A 21,270-nucleotide genomic window follows, 5' to 3' on the forward strand; every position below is an offset into this window, starting at 1 on the left:
AAATTACACTTATTTGAAGAATTGTAGTCTATAAATAATAGATTACGATTATTGACAAAATCATATTCTATAAGTGATAATAAAATAGGATAAGTAATTATGTAAGCAATCATAATTTATAAACGATAATAAACTGGCAACAAATTACTGTTATTTAGATAACTTTAGTCTATAAATGATAATACTATTAAAAAAATTATAGTCCATAAATAATAATATATTACGATTATTTGAAGAATCATATAATAATAGACTATGATTTCAAATATAATCTAAAAAAGTTATTTTAGACTGTATGATAGACTATAGATATACAACCGTCGAAAATAATGATAAGACATATACAATGAAGTCTACCAACTATGTATTTTTATCACTTGATTATTTTGTAATGTAATGAGAATGATAATAGGCCGACACGTGAGAAACGTTTGTGGCCGATATCATCTCGTAGCATGATTGTCAATGCTTATACAAAATTGCGTAAAATAATAATGTTCAAATTCTAGAAGCAGTTATGGCGTGTCCTAATTCGATGGACTTAAACTAGACCGAGCGATTCAATTTACGAGCTATCTCATAATTTTAAGTTAGGTTAATAGTTCATAATAAGGAATAAAATTCTAAAAGGAAATATGTTTAAATAAATTTCCCTATATAATTTAGAAGAATCAAGTTGGGCACAATTATTTCAACTATGACAGCATGCCTAAGGTATACCTAAAATATAAACTATATCACCTTCTTCTAAAAAGAAAACCATAGTACCATACTTTCTGCATTTTCCATCCCTAACCTTCTCTTTATTTCTTTGTCCTAAGCTTAAAGTTCTATATATAAATGTTCGATATTCTTCAACTTCTCTCATCTATCCCTTCGTATTAACAAACACATATATCTCTTCCACGTCCACTGTTCACATCCATATCGTCCAACACTAACTACAGCAATGCCCTGTTTCTATTTTGATAAAAAGGTCAGTTTTATGTTCACTTTTTTCAAAATTTTCGTTTCGTGATTCGTGTTGCTTTTCGTCAACTTTTGTTTTAATCCATGTAGTTGAAATGATCCTCATCGTTTGACCTAATGCATGCATGAATATTGTGAAACATGTAACACCACATGTAACAACATGTGAAACTTCAAATGGATCAGAAAACCTCGAGGGCATGCATATCTTTTGCTCAAACATTGTTCTTTTGCGTTTTTAACACAATTATACAGATATTAATAATCATGCATGCACCATTTCTATCTTTCAGTCTTTTCAATCTTCTCCTCTTTTCCTTATTCCTACGTCTGATAAACCTACCGATTCAAACAGTCAATTGTCATTAATAAATGCCAAACAACTCCTATTTTTTCAGTCCTTCCGTGATAAAAGATTAATTCTCTTTAAATAACAATACCTACTCTATCATTAATGCCTTTCATAATTAATCTTTTTTAAATTAAAATTATGAACTTGCGAAATAAAGAAAGTTAGCTAAATGCCTAATTTAATACCAACATATAATAATTGATTTTTCTTTTCCATTCGGAAATGTGAAATTCCTAAAATTAATTTATCTGAAAGTTAAATTTATTCAGAAAATTATTTTAAAAATATATTATTCACTTATGCAGAAAAAAGGTAATTAACAGGGCTAATTTTTATATATGTTAATGGGTCAATTTAAAAAAATAATTAAAAAATATATAATTTTTGAAACGGTTAAAGAGGACATAAGTATGTCGCAGCTATGATTCCGGTCAAACTAAGATCTAATATTATTTGATGATACTATATAGGAGAAAATGAAGGGAAAGACGAGCAGAGACGACTACGTTTGCACGTCAGATGGAGCAATTGATAGCCGTGGTCATCCTGCACTTCGGAAAAGAACTGGCACTTGGGTTACTGGAATTTTGATTTTAGGTACTTAACTAAACTCATATATATTCGTTTATTCATTTCAACTTTTTTTCTAGAATAACATTTTGTTTTCTTTTTTTTTTAATTTGATTGTTCTTGATTGTTTAATAAATTATTGATTAGAAAAGAACAGATAAAGAGAAGTATACAACAATAATATATAAATACAAATTACATATTCATTAATGAAAATCAACTCTTAAAAACTTTTGGTTTCATTATTTATGTTAACTATTAATAAAGTTGAAAAAGTAAAAAACAAAAAATATTGATACGAATCACGTTCAGTCCGTTATACTTGATACCACATGTCAATCGATGATCAATCTACCTACAACCCAACACCCGTGGACAAACGGGTCAGAGCTGGCAGGGTAAAATTCCTGGCCCGACCCACCTTTTACTTAAGGGCCCATCAGACGACGCAACCGTTTTGACACTCCTAATCAAGTTTGTAGAACAACTTATGTCTAAAAAAAAGTGTAAAAAATTTTAAAAGTTTAGTAGTATTTCTATCTTTTTAAATTAATATTTTTATTTTAGTAAAATACAAGAAAAAGATAGAAAATAATAACAAATAATATAGTATAATATAATATTAAAACGAATATATATATATATATATATATATATATATTTGCTAACTTAGATATTAAAATAAAAAAATAAAAAAAATTATAAATTATTCAAATACCCATAATCTTAAAACTTAAAATCCATACTTAAAATTCATAATATATGAAGATAGTTTTATCAATTAAAATTTAATACGAGATTATATAAATTAGCAAAATATATATATATATATATATATATATATATATATATATATATATATATTATTACTTTTAAAATTTCATCTATGTATTTATTTTTGTTTTGTATTAAAAATATTTGAATTGGTTTCGTAGGGAGTACTAATTCATATAAATGAACTGTATTCTTGTTATACAAACATAAATTATTTTATTTTGAATAATATTTTCTATTTAAATCTTAAAGTTAAACTTTCAATCCCAATATCATGAAATTTATCTTTTTATTATTCTTTAACATTTTTATATTATTTTGATTTGTTAATCCAAAAGTGAATAAATACTAAAATTAAGAAATATATATAAAAAATTGTGATTAAATAATATTGATCGATGGAGTGATGTGTTGTTGTTTACTGTAACAGTGAATCAAGGTCTTGCAACGTTGGCATTCTTTGGAGTGGGAGTGAATCTGGTTTTGTTTTTGACTCGAGTGATGGGTCAAGACAATGCTGATGCAGCAAACAACGTTAGCAAGTGGACTGGCACTGTTTACATCTTTTCTCTTCTTGGAGCCTTCCTCAGTGACTCTTACTGGGGAAGGTACGTCACCTGCGCCATCTTCCAACTCATTTTTGTCATCGTAAGTTATCTTCACTTCATTGCACCTTCCCAACATCAAGTGAATTAAATTAACATAACATAAAATTTATGTTACACTTGTTCTAAAAAAAACGAAATTAGCTTAATTTGGATGAACTAAGCATGAGCAAAGAGTTTGGTGTGATGATATACCTCTTGTATTAAAGGGAATTAATGATTTTGATACGACAGGGTTTGGTTTTGTTATCATTGTCATCTCACATATTCCTATTGAAGCCGAGTGGTTGTGGTGACAAAGAATTACTGTGTGGATCACACTCATCCTATGAAACGGTTTTCTTCTATGTTTCCATATACCTGGTTGCCTTGGGAAACGGAGGATATCAGCCTAACATAGCCACATTTGGGGCTGATCAATTCGATGAAGGGGATCCCAAGGAACAGCTTTCAAAAGTAGCATTTTTTAGCTACTTCTATTTGGCTTTGAACCTTGGCTCCCTCTTCTCAAACACCGTCTTGGATTATTTTGAGGATAAGGGACAGTGGACTTTGGGATTCTGGGCATCAACTGCATCTGCTGCTATTGCATTGATTTTGTTCCTTTGTGGCACACGAAGGTACAGATACTTTAAGCCTGTTGGAAACCCTCTACCTAGAGTTGCCCAAGTTTTTGTTGCTGCAGCAAAAAAATGGAAGGTCAAGGTATCAGTTCAAGATAAACTTTATGAGGTTGAAGAATCCTCACCCAATGGAAGGAGAAAAATGCTCCACACACAAGGATTTAGGTGTGTACATCATCGTTAATCATATTTGGAAATTATTTCGACAAAATTTGTTTCTGAGCAAGTATATATCAGGAAGTCATTGATGAAATTTTATACTGATTTTTGTCAGGTTCTTAGATAAAGCAGCATTTGCGACATCAAAAGATTTGGAGCAGATAGAGGAGAATAAACGCAGTCCATGGCGTCTATCGACTGTGACACAAGTAGAAGAAGTGAAATGCGTACTAAGACTACTCCCAATTTGGCTGTGCACCATAATGTACTCGGTTGTTTTTGCTCAAATGGCATCACTCTATGTGGTGCAAGGAGATGCTATGGACACTGGAATTCCAGGTTTTAACATTCCTCCAGCGAGCATGTCCAGCTTCGACATATTAGGAGTGGCCTTTTTCATCTTCGTTTACAGGCACGCTCTTGACCCTCTTGTGGCGAAAACAATGAAATCCAAACTCACAGAGCTTCAAAGGATGGGAATTGGTCTGGTCCTTGCAATCATGGCCATGGTTTCAGCAGGGTTGGTGGAGAAATTCAGGCTGAAGTATGCAATAAAAGACTGTGTTAAATGCGATGGGTCGAGTTCATTGTCCGTATTTTGGCAAGTGCCACAATATGTACTCACAGGAGCATCAGAGGTTTTCATGTACGTGCCTCAGTTGGAGTTCTTCAACGGACAGGCACCGGAAGGATTGAAAAGCTTTGGCAGTGCACTGTGCATGACATCAATATCACTGGGAAACTACGTAAGTAGTTTGCTAGTTGCTATTGTCATGAAAATCTCTACCAAAAATGACATACCTGGATGGATACCAGGAAACCTAAACCTCGGACATTTGGACAGGTTCTTCTTCCTCTTAGCAGCACTAACAGCTGCTGATCTTGTAATTTACATTGCATTGGCCAAGTGGTATAAATATATCAAATTCGAAGGAAACCAGCAATTACAAGACATCAATAAGGAAAATCTTCAGGTTATAGTGTAGACATAGACATGTATTTTAGATGATAATTTAAATATGGTCTTGTTGCAATAATCGAGAAATCTATGTATATTTCTCTTATTCAAGCTTGTGATTCTATTCGATGGTGTATTTCATGTACAATTATATATATTTTACACCTATTTTAATATTAGAACATATATTTTCTTTTGGTCGTACACTTATTCAAGATTGGAAGTTCTGGTTGAAAGTTCTTACAACGATGAGTCAGAACAAAATGATAAATGGAAAAGATATATAGCAGCTTCTGCTTATTTTATTTCTTTAACATTGCAATTAATGGTGGGAAAGCCTTCTCCTTTTGACTAGCAATAAAAGGTTAAGTAAAAAAGTTATGTGATGTAGGCCAAATAAATATTGTGGTAAGTGGCTTTCACGGTTCACGATCATTAATATTTTGAAGCCAATTTGGACTTGGAAGAAACTAACCTAACAAATTTGGACATAGTGAAAAGTACTTTGACCAATTGAACTCTCTTTTTTAAAGTTAGAGATCATGACACTGACTTCGTGTCCCCTGTCTCCTTAAAGCCAAGTTGAAAGCCTTGACGTAAATACAAAGAAACAAAAAAAAGAAAAAAAAAACAAAAAAAGGGACACATAAAGAAAGTTGGAGGAGAATGATGAGTTGACAAAATTGAAATCTTTATTTTTCTTGAAAATATTATTAACTCTTTTAAATATTAAAAATCATATCACATAGTTTCTCGAATTAAAAAGAAAAGGTTTCAAATTAGTTTTCAATATTAATAAGATACTAACTCGGACACTAAAATGATAGATATTGGATATTTTGACTTGTGTAATTTTATTACTTTAAAGATACGATTATACTGACCAACCAAATTAGTAGTTTATTAACCGAACGTACGTTTTGTTAATTATTATTTATTCATCTTCAAGTTCTTTTGACCGTATTTTAATTTTATACAAGTTTAAAAATATTTTGTATTAATAATATAATTATGAAAAAAAATATTTTGTTGAAATTAAAAAGTAAAATCACTATCCTTTTCATGGTTTAGTTCACTATATAATTACGAAAATTATATATTATATATATATATATATATATATAAAGTTTAGCTGGGGATGCTGATTTCAAAGATGTCATTTTCGTGGAGGCTTTTTGTAACAAGAGATGCACGTAAAACATGATTTGTTGCCAACTGTGTTTCATGTAATTGGATTATCGATGATTGTCTCATGTGATGTTATTAATTGCAAGACTCCAACTCTATCACGCATCTTCCAAATCTCCTTACCAACTCTACCTGTGAAATGGAAATAAACCTTATTTTTCACTTCTTACTTTTACATCCCAAGTATTGGGAGTTAAATCCTTCTATATATATATATATATATGCCAAGCTGTTCTTATGGTTAAGTAGCTTATGATTAGGAATCATAAGTGTACACAAAGTAGAGATACTAATGCAAAAAAGTTTCTTTTTTTACATAAGTTAAAAAGGATTTTATATACTAGAGCATGTATAAAAATAGAAGATATATAAAGTATTAATTTTTAATATTGATTTTGATACAGAAAGCTTTACTTTTTATACTGGTTAAAGGTAAAACTAATATAAAAGTGAAATATTCAAACAAAAACCAATTCTATTTCTCCATTATCATTTATCTATACAAAAATAAAAATACAGTATTAACCAATAACCTACAAGTTTTGAACTTGAAATTAGAATTGAATTGAGTATATTATTATATGTATGGAGAAAAATGAATCTTGACAAAGGAAGAGATAACAAATTAATCATAAAAAAAATTGAATATGAATTTTTCAGTCGATAAAATGATGCTACATTTTCAGTTGAAAGTTTCACATCGACTGAAGATAAAGTCAAATTATAATATATAAGTGAGGTGCAAGACCTTACCTTACAGGCTGATTTGTGGGGTTGAATTAGACTTAAGTCCACTACTAAAATGGTGAGAGTCATGATTTAGAACCATTCCTAGCAATTTTAAGTTTGATGGGTGATAATGTCAATTTTTATTGTAGTATTATTTTATTTTTTATTTACTTAACTATTTCTGTTATTTTTTTTAAAGTTTAATACTATTTAAAAATATTTTTATTATGACTATTGACCTGACATACATAACTTTTTTCAATTTGTGTGTGAAATTTAAAATTATTTTAATCTTATTCTTGGTGCAAAAGTCTTACCTTTCAAATGTGAATAGTTTAAATTTAATGTTTTGTCAACCTTTTGTTTTTCATTGTTTTATTCCATAAACATGTGAAAAGCTATTACCTCAATAATGTGTGATGATAAATAAAGAGGTAAAATGTATGATGAAATTTCAATGTGATTTTTAAATGATAAAGAGAATAGTCGCAAAATAAAGATAGTGTTCTCTTATCATGTTGAGAAGGAAGAAAATAGAATGAATATAAAGTATGTACAACTGAGTATTTTTTATCATAAAGTTGACAACAATCTATAACACTTTTTTATCACGTTAGAATATATCAAACTTTTTAAAAATATGAATTTGGGATTTAGTATAGATATCAATAAGTTGTTTGATAAAGTTGACAGTAGATATTTTTTGAACATGACTTTCTCTCTGTTAAAGTGGCAATCAATTTCAATTATACATTGTTTCCTTTCAAATCATATCTTTGACTTTTCTCTTAAACTATAACATTTATATCATATAAACAAAAAATTCAAAGAACACAATGATTGCCAAAATGAAAAAAAAAATAATTAGCAAGCACAACAACTATTATGATGGTGAATTTTGTATTCCTAAGATGCGTTTTCACCTTGTTAAAGATAATACTTGAAAGAAAGATAAAATATATTTTCTAAATAACTTCCATAAGAACAATTTTATATTTAGAAAACTATCAAGGTATACAAAAATTTGGATATATATATATATATATATATATATATATATATATATATATATATATATATATATATATAAGAGTATATGTATGTATAGGTCAGGTTGATCCAACTAAGAAAAAAATGTAGAAATTTCATGACTTTAAGAAAAATCATTGATCATTCTATGCTTCCTTCACTTGTTTTAGAAAACTCAAAATCGATTTAATTAAAATGTTATACACAAATTATATCGTATGGAAAAAAAATATTTTAATATATATTTTTGATAATATTTTGATATAATATATGTGTTATATTTTAACTGATTTATTATTTATTTATTATTGTGTTAATGTATTCTAAATAAAAAAAACACATTAGTGTATAAATATGTTATTAAAAAAATCTGTGTTAAGATATGTTAACTTTATGCATTATGATCCCAGTTAAGATTTTCCAAAATTTAGTTGCAAAAAGAAGGTTCATAACTTTTGCCATCGCTATAAAATAACATGTCATGTCATTTGTGACTGCCACCAAACATGACTCACATAGATACCTGTCGTGCTCCACTCAGTATCTCTTTTTTATGTACTTTTATTTTTCATACCTTTTATCCAAGTTCATGTGTATACATACCTACGGATATTTATCTACATGATAAATAATATTATCTTATAAGAATAAATAAATACTAATTAGATTTACGAAACATATTAATATTTAGTGTAAATCGCAATGACACCATTCTATTTAGGCGAAATTCTATTTATATTTTTTTCTATTTTGTTACTTTATAAATCTACCATGTCTTCTCACTTGCGTCCATGGCCTTTTAAACGGTTGTTTTCGTCAACATAAAATAATGAATTACGCATGTTTATTGTTATTATCATTATGACTAAATTAAACATATTTACTTATTTGTATTGGAAAATTTTCAAATTAAACAAATATAATATTTATTATATTTTAATAATGACTGCATTAGTTGGATGCATTTTTGGTGATGACAGAGAAAGCGTGAAAAAGACATGAGAGAGAGTAGAAGATGTGTCCAAAATGGTAGAATAGGAGTTAAATGATAAGGACATTAGAAGAAAGAAAATTGGGCACCACATCGAATTGCGAGTGCAAGAAAGGGGATGTATATCCAACAATGCTATAGTGCCCACGGACAACTGTACTTTATATCTCATCAATTTTCTTTTCTATCAATAAAATTCATTTTTTAATTATAATATTTTGTACATCAATAAATTTAATATTTATTATTATATATATATTATTGTTGAAATATAATGGTCGATATTCTACCTGCAACACTATATGACACATGTTTAGTGTGAAACCCAAAGACTAATAATTGGCATAAAATCTTATAAAAATAAATAAATAATTCCAGAATGGACAAATAATATATCTATGGCGGTACAGTTATAAAATTATTTGTATTAAAAATGCATATAATTTCAATATAGAAAAATTAAAAAAGAATTAGAAAGTATTTTAATAACATTTCTGAAATCAGACAAGTGATTCACACTGGCAAAATTGGTCCTAGTGATGGAGGAAAGCGAAACCAACAAAATCTGCTTTAAAATAGGGCCTGCCTAAGGCTACCAAACAAATCATGGGTGTTGCTCCCTCCACCACCAGATCTTTCTTCTTCCACTTCCCCAATTTTTTTTAATTCCAATTATATCCTCAAATTAAAATTTTTTACTTATACTATTTTAATTTATTTCAAACCTAGTTCTCCTACTTTACTCCCTACACTCAATCTTTCCATCTCTCAATTCTGTTTAACAGTTTATCTTCAGTTTTACTCTACAACTCCATTTGTCTTCTTCGTTTCACTTCTCCTCATCTATTTCTTTCTTCTTCATTTTCCTTACATTATTAAAATACATTAAAAATATATTCAAAAATAATAAATCAAAACATTTAAATTAAATTATTAAAATATTTCTAAAATAAAGAATAAACTAATAAAACAAACCCTAAAATTAAAAACGTAGGTGACACATCCTTCAACGGATGTCAACATCTGTTTAAGGAAAAAACGGATGTCAACATCCGTTTAAGGAAAAAACGGTTTTTTCCTTAAACGGATGTTGACATCCGTTTTTTCCTTAAACGAGGATGTCACCTATGTTTAAAGGTTACGTTTTTTATTTTAGGGTTTTATTTGAAGGTTTATTCGAATACGCACCTTGAGGAAGTAACACACACTGCACCACTCCACACATTGCACCACGAGAGCGACACTGCACCACGAGAGGGAGACTGCTTGATAATTCTTTCCATCACCATCAACCTTTACAGCTGGTAGTATCTCACACCGACAAAAGAAAGAGAGGAAGAAATATAATGTTAAAATAAAAGAAAAATATTTTACTCATATACGAAGGACAGTGGAATAGGTTTTGAATGGGTAAAATTAAAAAATAACCCTAAAAAAAATTTTATTTAAGGACAAAATAGTAAATGGGAGGTGGAGGGAGAAAGGTGTGGTGGTGGAGGGAGCAACACCCACAAATCATATTCAGCGTATTCCAGCTTGGTTTGGGCTTAGCACAATTTTTTTAATCTTTTTAAGAGTAAGTGTTATTTGCTTCAATTTTATCATTTTTAAAATTTGGCATCTTTAATTTTTTTTTTTTGCTTTTTTAGAAATATATATTTACTCTTACAAAATTATTAATTTGTATATGCAATATATTTTAATTTAAAAACCAGACCGCATTCTTCTTATACTTCAAAATATGATTCTTTTTTATACGGGATCACAGCCTACTCATTTCAAATTAGGTTTATTGATTTGGATATTACATGACATTATAAGCTCTAATTTCATTATTATACTAAAAATATAGACAATCATGTTTGAGTATAGTAAGACAATTTACAAAAACTCTGCTAAACTGGAATAACTTTGAATCGTTTAATCTATTAGAGAGAATATGGCCAGTTATATTTAAATACTATAAGTTATATTTAATAAGTGTCATTTACAAAAGGAACATTACCGTTAAAATATTAATATGAATTTTAATTTCAGTTTTTCATAAACTAATAATATAATTACATGTTTTCAGTGAATAAAGATATTCGGTTTAAACATAAGAAAACCCATACGTGGCGATGTGTTTCTTAATTGTTAAAACCTAAGATAACTTGAGCCGCCGTGGTTGAAAACTTTGCTAAAGTTTATATATGAATGTCCACAAAATGATAAGCAGCCTAAGTTATCGTTGATATTTAATGATTCATTTCAACATTTTATCGTATATAAAGAAACGCGTTTCGCTTTTGATATCCAAATTACACAATAAAGTAATACAAGACGTACGCCAATTGAACAGGGCGCGTGAGTTTCACATTCCATGCATTTGCTAAAACCCAATTTTAACACGAAATTAACGAAACATCCGATCAAGTTTTAATCCAGTTTTTTTCACGATGACACTTCCGAGTTTCGTTTTTAAGTTGTAAAATTAAAAAATAAATAAAACAAAAAGTGAAAAGGAAGAAAATTAAAAGGAAAACAAGTTGACAAAAACATTTATTTGTCTTTAATTTCTGAACATGAGAGTTTAATTTTCCGACAAAAACATATCCACATAGAATTAGATACACGTTTTAATGATATCCTAAGCAAGTTTAACATATAACTGCAATCCAGCTCATGTTTGATGGAAAAGGTTGGTGATAGTAATGCAATGGTGTGCTCCAAATATCGACATTGGTCATTGAGGGTGCAAGCTGCACCCAACAATTGCTTACCTTCCACAACTTGTGTACATCAACAATTCCAACACTGCTTTTATCTGTTTTGTCCATTACTTCCAATTAACTTTATTTTTTTTAATTATATTCATAACTTCCTTATTAATTCATACGCAACTTCAACCATATTTCCTTCCTGTAATTAGGGCCATTTTTTCGAGATGGAACTCAGGAAGTTGTTTTGTACACACATAAATAACCAAACCACTTTTGTTAAATGATATTAATTTTAGACCAAGAATCTAAACTCAATCTGAATGTGACATTCAATGATATTTTGGCTAATTATATACATATACATTACATTTAATAATTATAGCTTTAAGCTAGTATGACCAATTGTACACAAATTTGGAAAATATAGGCTAAGGGCTGCTGCCCACCCCAAAATTCCAATCTTCCATATTTTCTTTCAGCTCTGATTCTACTGTCAGTGCATTGTATATATACCTACTTTTTCACTAGCTTTTGCATAGAGTATTCTTTTTTATTATCTTATAATAAATAAATATAAATTTTATAAAATTAAAATAGTTTTAAAATCTACTTTTTAAAAGGATATCAAGTCATAAATTATAATTTATCTTAACGAAATTTATTATTTGTTAAATCTATAATTATTAAATTTGTTTTTTTTAATCTATTAATGTGTTATCGACTATCGAACCATCTTTAAGGTTTAGTTTTATATTCGTAATTTATATATTTCATGTAAAAGAAGTAGGTTAAAAATCACACATTTGATTAAAAATAAGACTTAAAATTCAATTTTTATCGTTATATTATATTGGGTTATTGAAATGTGCATTAATAAGTCAATACAACGAAAGGACAATAAGAAAGATTGATTTTTGTTTAAAAACTAAATAAATCGCAAGTTCTTTTCAAAGACGTTCTTGAAAAAATAGATGCTTCGTAAATGTATTCAATGGTACAAGAAGAAACTATTTCGTATGTATCATCTTCTGAAAGATGAACAGAGTCGCTGAAAATTTAAAGCATTTTCCAGCGATTTCAAATATTTTAATTAATATAACAAGAGTTAATGGAAAAGTGAGAAACACATTTTCATCCCGTTTCTCGCGTAAAATCCCGGACAACAACTTTTAATTTTCAACAACTCTTGAAATTTTCTTTTAACAACACATTTACTAAAACCAAGTTCCATACTATTTCAAGTATCATTTCTACTTCTATAAATAATTCGCCAGTAAGTATAATTTTTCTATCTTCTTTGCATTTAAATATTTTTCTTTATTCTTAATCAAACTATTCAAGCCAAGAGATAATCTACAAACTATACAAGTAACTAGACTAACGCTTGTTACAAGTTTAGAAAATTTCAAGTGAAGCATTTAATATGTGAAAACCAATTTCCATTTAATGTAACTTCATTGAACTCTTAAATTCTTTGTAACTTGAGACTTCTAAAGTTTGCACAAGCGACTAAATAAACAATTAATGGGAGAGCATGTTCTTGTTCACAATGAATGCACGAAGTTTATTAAATGCTTTTCCCCATTCTAATAAAGATACTCACAAAATTAAGTTTCCATCTTCTTTTTATTTTGCTGGTGGTAATCAAGTATAATTTTTTTTTTTATTGTAGAGCTATATCTTCTCGCTTTTCAAGATTAAACTCCATTTTGTAATATTTGTTTTGTACACACCAAGCATACTTATCTTTTCCAATGCCTTGAAACTTTGATAGTCTTCTTATCTGAAAGTTTTTACAATAGAGACGAAGTTTAAAGTTAAGTGACAGACGAAAGGTGATGCCATGTTCATTTTGCAGAAAACAATGAAACAAAATTTAAACATCATATATTTTATGGATAGTATGTGTAAAGATAAATACTAGTATAAAAGTGAATACTATATAAGAAGATTTGAATGGTTGGGCACGTATGTTTAAAAATGTAATTATGAGTGACAGCTAGCCTAATTAGAGTACACCTAAAACGTGATACTCTAACGAGTTCATGGTGATTGTGATATGTTATCAGTAAGTGATATGTATCCAACTGTATCACGCTTCTTCAAAATTTTCCTGTGAAACGGCAACACACCGTCTTTAATTTTTCTGTCACTTTCTGCGTCACCTTTAACTCTCCACCCAACTTCTATATATACATGCTCAAACCTTCATGCACATACCTACATGCACATCCATCACCCCTCTTCCTATTACAATTCTCTTTCTGCTCTTCCAATATCCTTCAGTTGATTAATCCTAGCCATGGCTTGTTTCCATTTTCTTAAGAAGGTTCGTTGCTCTTGTTTTTCTTTTTATTTCTGCTTTGATTTGATGCACACATGGATGAGAGCTCTGAAACTTCCTCCAGAACACCAATGTTTCCATGAGTTGTTTAAGTGTTTTTGCTTTTCTTCGTTCATCACAATCTTCAAAATCATATAGCACCCTTAAGTCGTAAGTTTTATTCTGCGTATTACTGAGATAAATTACAAAGTGATACAAAAAATATATATATAAAGAACAGTGTCTAAATTTGATCCCTTCGTGAATCTCGATCGATATGATTTTTCACTGTGAGTGTGTAGTTGGTTATATAGAAACTTCAATATCCTCATAACATGCAAATTCAGCCATATGTGAATTTTTAGTTTAAATTTATACAATTATGATACTTACATGAACAGTGCATTGAGATAAAATATGGAATATATATATATCATATTCATACTATATAGTTATATGTAATAATTCACGCAATATTTTTTTCCTTTCTATTTTTCTCTATTACATCATTCACCATATTGCTTCCTATATACTCTCTTATTTTATATAAATTACACAACATTTTTTCTATAATATATATAAATCATCTCAAAAATTCAAACTAGCAAATATTTATCAGTGGACTCTGATCTTTGCCGACTCTTATTTACATAAATTGCAGTATATATATATTTACTGTATAATATACATATATATATACATATATATATATATATATATATATATATATATATATATAGAGAGAGAGAGAGAGAGAGAGAGAGAGAGAGAGAGAGAGAGAGATAGGCATATAATTTGTCCTAAAATTTAGAACACCACACGTGTGAAGAGTCATATGAAGTATTTATTTAGTTTATTTTCCCCTGAACAATTGATTGATCTTTTAACTTTACTGCCTCACATGTGGAACTGATATTTCCAATGTATTTTTGCTAACAATATCGCGATCACGGATTGCTTATAACTTCATCACTTATGTTTTGTGGAAAGTCTTATTATTTACTCCCCTACTTTAATGAACATATCTCAGTATGCACAAAAGATGAAGCAAAAATGTCTGGTGCAAAATATGAGAAAAACATGTTCCAACAATGCACTCATTGTTATTCATCACGTTTATACTAATTATTTTAGTGATCATTATTAAAATAATTTCTATGATTGATAGTATAAAAGTTTTACACTGATACAAAACACAAACTCATTCAAAGTTGGTTTGAGATGAAACATTGCTAACTATGTTGCAATATTTGATTTCCTTTTGTGACTGAATATTTCAGAACACAGTGGAAGAAAATGTTAAAAAGGAGCACCAGGATTACACTTCAGATGGAGCCATTGATCGCCATGGTCATCCAGCAGTTCGAGAGAAAACTGGCGACTGGGTTGCTGCAATTTTGATTTTAGGTATATATGAGTGAACTTCAACGAAGAAAGTAAATAGTATATATATAAAAAATTGTGATTAAATAATATTGATTGATGGAGTGATGTGTTTACTGTAACAGTGAATCAAGGCCTTGCAACGTTGGCATTCTTTGGAGTGGGAGTGAATCTGGTTTTGTTTTTGACTCGAGTGATGGGTCAAGACAATGCTGATGCAGCAAACAACGTTAGCAAGTGGACTGGCACTGTTTACATCTTTTCTCTTCTTGGAGCCTTCCTCAGTGACTCTTACTGGGGAAGGTACGTCACCTGCGCCATCTTCCAACTCATTTTTGTCATCGTAAGTACTTATCCATCGGCACATAGATACACAAGATATATATATACCATCTAATTGATCATCATAGAACTTTGAACTATAGTATGATTTCATGTTAATTAGCATCATGGGTACCATTATTTCTCTATTTTTTTCAAAAGGGTTTTTTTATCTGATTTTACGGAAGGATTTAATTGACAAAAAAAAGTTCTTTTTTTATGAGAAAAATTAGTTATTGAGACCCTCAAAAAACAATTTTTCTTTATGTAAGTTGCTGATCGAGTTGAGACTAAATTTGGGAAAATAATAATAATCAATTTAAAAGCATTTGGAGCCTAATACTCTGTTTATAGTTGGAGTATGAGTCATATTGTTTATGAGAGTTAACATGTTGTACGTAACAGGGTTTGGTGTCACTATCAGTGTCATCTTACATATTCCTACTGAAGCCAAGTGGTTGTGGAGATAAAGAGTTACCGTGTGGATCTCACCCATCATACCAGACGGTTTTATTCTATGTTTCCATATACCTAATAGCGCTTGGAAATGGTGGATACCAGCCTAACATTGCTACATTTGGGGCTGATCAATTCGATGAAGGTGATCCCAGGGAACAACATTCAAAAATAGTGTTCTTTAGCTATTTTTATTTGGCTTTGAACGTTGGGTCACTTTTCTCCAACACCATATTGAATTACTTTGAGGATGATGGATTATGGACTTTGGGATTCTGGGCATCAGCTGGCTCTGCTGCTTTGGCTTTGGCTTTGTTTCTCTGTGGCACACCAAGGTACAGATACTTCAAGCCTAGCGGAAACCCTCTCCCTAGGTTTTGCCAAGTTTTTGTGGCTGCTGCAAGAAAATGGAATGTCAAGGTCTTGCAAGATGATAAACTCTACCAGGCTGATCAACAATTCCCAATCAATGAAGGCAGAAAAATGCTCCACACCCAAGGATTTAGGTACACATTCCATCCTCTCTCTCCACAAAAACTATGAAATGGTCCTTAAGAAAAACAATTAGCTCATCTTCAACTATCACATAAGCAAATTTTACCATTTTTTTTCATATATTATCTGGGATCACAACTAGGAAGTGACACTAACTAAAATATAGGATCATCTCGTGATTTCTCCTTTAACATATTTTCTATCATTAACGGTTAAAGTCTGTTGAAAAGTAAAAAATTACAGTGCTGGTATAGTACAGTCTGTTTATAAAGAATCTGTATGTACGAGCAACTCAGGGATGGAATTTGTATTGATTCTGCAGGTTCTTGGATAAAGCAGCATTTATCACATCAAAAAACTTGAAACAAATGGAGGAGAACAAATGCAGTTCATGGAGTCTATCCACTGTGACACAAGTAGAAGAAGTGAAATGCATACTGAGACTACTCCCAATTTGGCTATGCACCATACTGTACTCAGTTGTTTTTGCTCAAATGGCGTCACTTTTTGTGGAGCAAGGTGATGCCATGGACACTAAAGTTTCAAGCTTCCATATTCCTCCAGCAAGCATGTCCACCTTTGACATTCTAAGTGTAGCAGTTTTCATCTTCGTTTATAGGCGAGTTCTTGACCCTCTGGTGGCCAGAACAATGAAATCAAAAGGACTGACTGAGCTGCAAAGGATGGGAATTGGCCTAGTCCTTGCAATAATGGCCATGGTTTCAGCAGGGTTGGTGGAGCACTGGAGGCTAAAGCATGCAATAGAAGATTGCAATGAGTGTGAAGGGTCGAGTTCACTGTCCATATTTTGGCAGGTACCACAATATGTGCTGGTGGGTGCATCAGAGGTTTTCATGTATGTGGGTCAGCTAGAGTTCTTCAATGGACAAACACCTGATGGATTGAAGAGCTTTGGCAGTGCACTTTGTATGACTTCGATATCATTGGGAAACTATGTTAGCAGCTTGCTTGTTGCAATTGTGATGAAGATCTCAGCCAGAGATGAGATGCCTGGATGGATCCCAGGAAACTTGAATAAGGGACACTTGGACAGATTTTACTTCCTCTTAGCAGCACTCACCACAGCTGATCTTGTAATCTATGTAGCAATGGCTAAGTGGTATAAGTATGTCAAATTTCAAGGGACCAATCAGAATGAAATCAACAAACAAGATCCTGAATTCGGACTGTAGACAAATTTTTCTGTGTATTCAACTCTTTGCTGTGACACTGGAGAAATTCAATTTTGTATTTCGCCTAGTGGAGCAAAGAATGTGTTGCTGTATTATAATTATAAATAAAATTGTATTATTTATTAGGAAATCTATTTAATTTGTTTTCTTGGATCTCTCTGCATTTCAGCTCATATTTTTCAGCCCCTAACTATATACTCTATCCATCTCAAATATAAAAAAAAGAAGTATATATATATTCGCTTTTAAGTCTCAAATATAAATAAAGTATTTTTCATTTACTTACTGTTTTACTTTTAATAACTCTGTTTTCATTTTTTATGGTAGAAATAACTTAGAGAAATAGTTTATTTTTCGAACGATCATTGAAATTAAATATATTATATTATCCTTTTTAATCAGTTTGAATTATTAATTTTTGTTATATTTAAAACCGGAGAAAAGAAGTAATAGTTTGTATATCAACGCACTATCCAATAGATAAAAAGGAATATATGCTACTAGAAATTGTCGCAATCAAGCCCTCTTTTCTTCGGTACTTGCTAAGATATTTTGACAATGAAGGTGCGGGCTTCTTCATCTCCTCCCTCGCTGTCCGTCGCGGCCGCGAAACCGAACTCCAGCCACTGCACCTCACCACCGTCAGCCACATCGGGGCAGATCTGCAATACATCAGCCACCGTCCCATTCTTAGCACTCGCCGGAAAACGCCAACGCGGGCAACCACCGTGCGAGCTCAACCCAATTGCAGATCGGAATGTAAAATAAATTTTTGAAACGGAAAATACCTTTAGGAATGTTTATTCTGAAAACAAAATTATATTTCAGGATGGTTATTTTTGGATATGGAAATATATTTCGAACTCAAAAATATAATCCAGAATAAAAAAAGAATTTTGTAAAAGATGTTCAAAAATTTTCTTTTATACTGTGTTATGGAATATAAAAATATTTCTAAAACAGTGCTTTTAAAAATAATTTTAAATTTAAAAATATTTTTTAAAACACTTATTTTAGATTTTTTTATATATCAGATTAAATATTTTCAGACGTGGAAATACTTTCGAGATCATTAAAATATTAAAAGTAAAAAAAAAATATGAATTTTTATTATATTTTTACGAGGATAGTTTGGGAAATATCACTTATATGGAGATATGGAAGAAAAACAGGAAAGTGCAAGAAGAAACGCCCCATCCCATATCTTAAGACTGAAAGAGTGGTTAAGTGGTACAAAAATAGTATGATTTTTTATCGTGGGCTAATCCGAACCATGAAAATATTTTGGGTCTAGATCCTTGTTTCGTATACAAAAATATAATATATTTAATGGATAAATAACTATAGCAAGTTTCTTCCTGCACCTTCGTAACTTACTTCCTGCACTAAATGTACAAAAACTTTCTACTTTGCCATTTTTGGACTGTGGAATCAGAAAATTAAAAATGTTTATGAATTGTATAATTTAAAATAAAAAATCTAAAAAACCTTTTGGATTGTACAATCTAAAAATTAAAACTAATTTTTGAATTACGTAATTCAAAACTTAATTTTTGAAAAGAAAAAATAGTTTTCCGTTACACAATTTGGAATACCTTCACTATTGAAGGCATTGTGTAAGGAACATTCTTGACAGAAAACATAGTTTGTTTTTCAAAGAAGCTGTATTATATTCTCAAAATATGAATATCAGGATCTTTGCTAATCTGAGAATAGTGTTTTACTACTGCTAATAACTAACATGGAAATCAAATAAACATTGCTAAGGTTTATACTCAAAAGCAACAATTATTGTAAGAGAGATCTCCTAAGTGTTCTCACCCATGATGATCAAAGACAATAATATTTGACTTGTATTGTTACGTACAAGAAAGTTGTAAAAGTTTACATGTAATTCCAATATACACATTGTATGGTTAAAACAGTTAATTAGCAGTCCTGTGATGTGTAAAGTTTTCTATACAGGCACTAGGAATACATGCGCTTTTATATTTACATTGCAATTTATAAAGGAAACCAAGTGAACTTGGCACAAGAATGATAGGGTCATGATCCTAGTGCAATTTTTGTGGTTGACATAAGGCAGAAAGTTTTGAAATGGGGTGGTCTATAGATAGGCAGAGCAAGAAAGTATTTCGAAAATGGAAGTAAATACTGATGTTATGTTTTACAGAAGAACTACTCTTTCTTTACATTACATTGATTTTTTCCCTCACATCTCTCTTAATGAAGACAATTCCCATGATGCACCAACATACTGGCATTGGCTCAGTTAGCATAACAGATGTGTGGGAACCCGTTGAAGAGGGTCTTGTACCTGTACAAATTACTCCACATGTTTCTACGATCTCATCAAAGCATATACCTTATAAGAGTGAACAAAAAAACATGACAATAAATAAAGAAAAAAATGTTCAAAGGAAATGGAAGAGAACACCACCAAAGACACCAAGCTTAAAGCATGCATCAATGCCGTTTTGGGAGATGATACAGCTTGCGGTGCACCGTGCGCGCAAAAGCCACAGAAGGAAGCTATATATAGACAAATACCACAAGTCTTGGAAGGTTAAAACAATATTTTGGCTTCGTTCAAAATAGAATTATTCATAAACATGTCAGCATAACAAACATTATTTGCTCAATCAAGTGAAGGTTATATTTAGCTATACATTAAACCAAAAGCTAAATTCTTAACAATGTGTTCATGTTTACTCCAACAATCCATAATAGTATAAATAATAAGTTTTGGTCTATATTTCATTCAGTTGTGCTAGTATCAGGTTATTGAATTCAATTAATACCTTTTTATATCTCAGGCCCTACAAGTAAGTCCTTCTCTGCATGTATCACAAACAAGAATACATTGTTATTTTCTTTTCAAAATGCAGAATAAAATTTCTATTTCAACGTCCTGCAAAAGCACTGTAAGAAATAAAAAAACCATGAGAGAAATGCATATCCAACACCAATTCATGCATGATAGACGTAGAGCCCGATTGGATAAACTTGTCAGGAAACATTTATAAGAGAAAAAAAATTAAAATAAATCAAATTCTTCTAGAAGTTAAAATCATTTTACACACTTACAGTTTTTAGAGAAATTAGTTGAACATGCTTTTCACATATATATTTACAATAAATTTTGACTTATAAAAAGAGATATTTATTCCTTTTGCATCGGAACACTTGTTCAAAAGTTTGTCGTAAGTTATCAATTGCAGAAGAATTAGTTCTTTTGTTATTTGTTATTTCCTACAGAACGACTACATGCTAAACTCTCCAACTAAAAACAACGCAACATTCGAACACACCGTTCACCACAACAACGAAGTACAAACCCTATTGTAAAATCCTAGGAGAAAGAAAAAGGCAACTATAATACATTAGAACCATAATATTTATTGATGAAACAGAAAAGACAATATATAGTAAAGAAAGGAACAGAAGGAA

The 21,270-nt window shown here is 30.4% G+C and overlaps 2 protein-coding genes across 2 annotated transcripts; both read left to right on the forward strand.

Moving 5' to 3' along the window:
* Positions 1-839: 839 nt before the first annotated feature.
* On the forward strand, positions 840-5,220 carry LOC124848815 (protein NRT1/ PTR FAMILY 7.3-like). Its single transcript, XM_047326619.2, has 5 exons — positions 840-976; positions 1,792-1,918; positions 3,096-3,313; positions 3,505-4,058; positions 4,168-5,220. The coding sequence occupies exons 1-5, from the start codon at positions 950-952 to the stop codon at positions 5,036-5,038; spliced, it is 1,797 nt and encodes a 598-aa protein (XP_047182575.2). The 5' UTR covers positions 840-949; the 3' UTR covers positions 5,039-5,220.
* An 8,636-nt stretch (positions 5,221-13,856) lies between these two features.
* Positions 13,857-17,973, forward strand: LOC124848816 (protein NRT1/ PTR FAMILY 7.3-like). Its single transcript, XM_047326620.2, has 5 exons — positions 13,857-13,978; positions 15,253-15,379; positions 15,481-15,698; positions 16,082-16,638; positions 16,950-17,973. Exons 1-5 carry the CDS (start codon positions 13,952-13,954, stop codon positions 17,818-17,820), a joined length of 1,800 nt encoding a protein of 599 aa, XP_047182576.1. The 5' UTR covers positions 13,857-13,951; the 3' UTR covers positions 17,821-17,973.
* Positions 17,974-21,270: the final 3,297 nt, after the last annotated feature.

Source organism: Vigna umbellata, chromosome 4 (assembly GCF_029865625.1).
Source record: "Vigna umbellata cultivar VRB3 chromosome 4, Vumbellata_1.0, whole genome shotgun sequence".
NCBI lineage: Eukaryota > Viridiplantae > Streptophyta > Magnoliopsida > Fabales > Fabaceae > Vigna > Vigna umbellata.

Coding starts and splice junctions, on each gene's coding strand:
- LOC124848815 (XM_047326619.2), top strand. CDS start 950: ATGCCCTGTTTCTATTTTGATAAAAAG. Junction 977..1,791: donor GTTTCTATTTTGATAAAAAG/GTCAGTTTTATG, acceptor GATACTATATAG/GAGAAAATGAAGGGAAAGAC. Junction 4,059..4,167: donor CTCCACACACAAGGATTTAG/GTGTGTACATCA, acceptor GATTTTTGTCAG/GTTCTTAGATAAAGCAGCAT.
- LOC124848816 (XM_047326620.2), top strand. CDS start 13,952: ATGGCTTGTTTCCATTTTCTTAAGAAG. Junction 15,380..15,480: donor TGCTGCAATTTTGATTTTAG/GTATATATGAGT, acceptor TTACTGTAACAG/TGAATCAAGGCCTTGCAACG. Junction 16,639..16,949: donor CTCCACACCCAAGGATTTAG/GTACACATTCCA, acceptor TTGATTCTGCAG/GTTCTTGGATAAAGCAGCAT.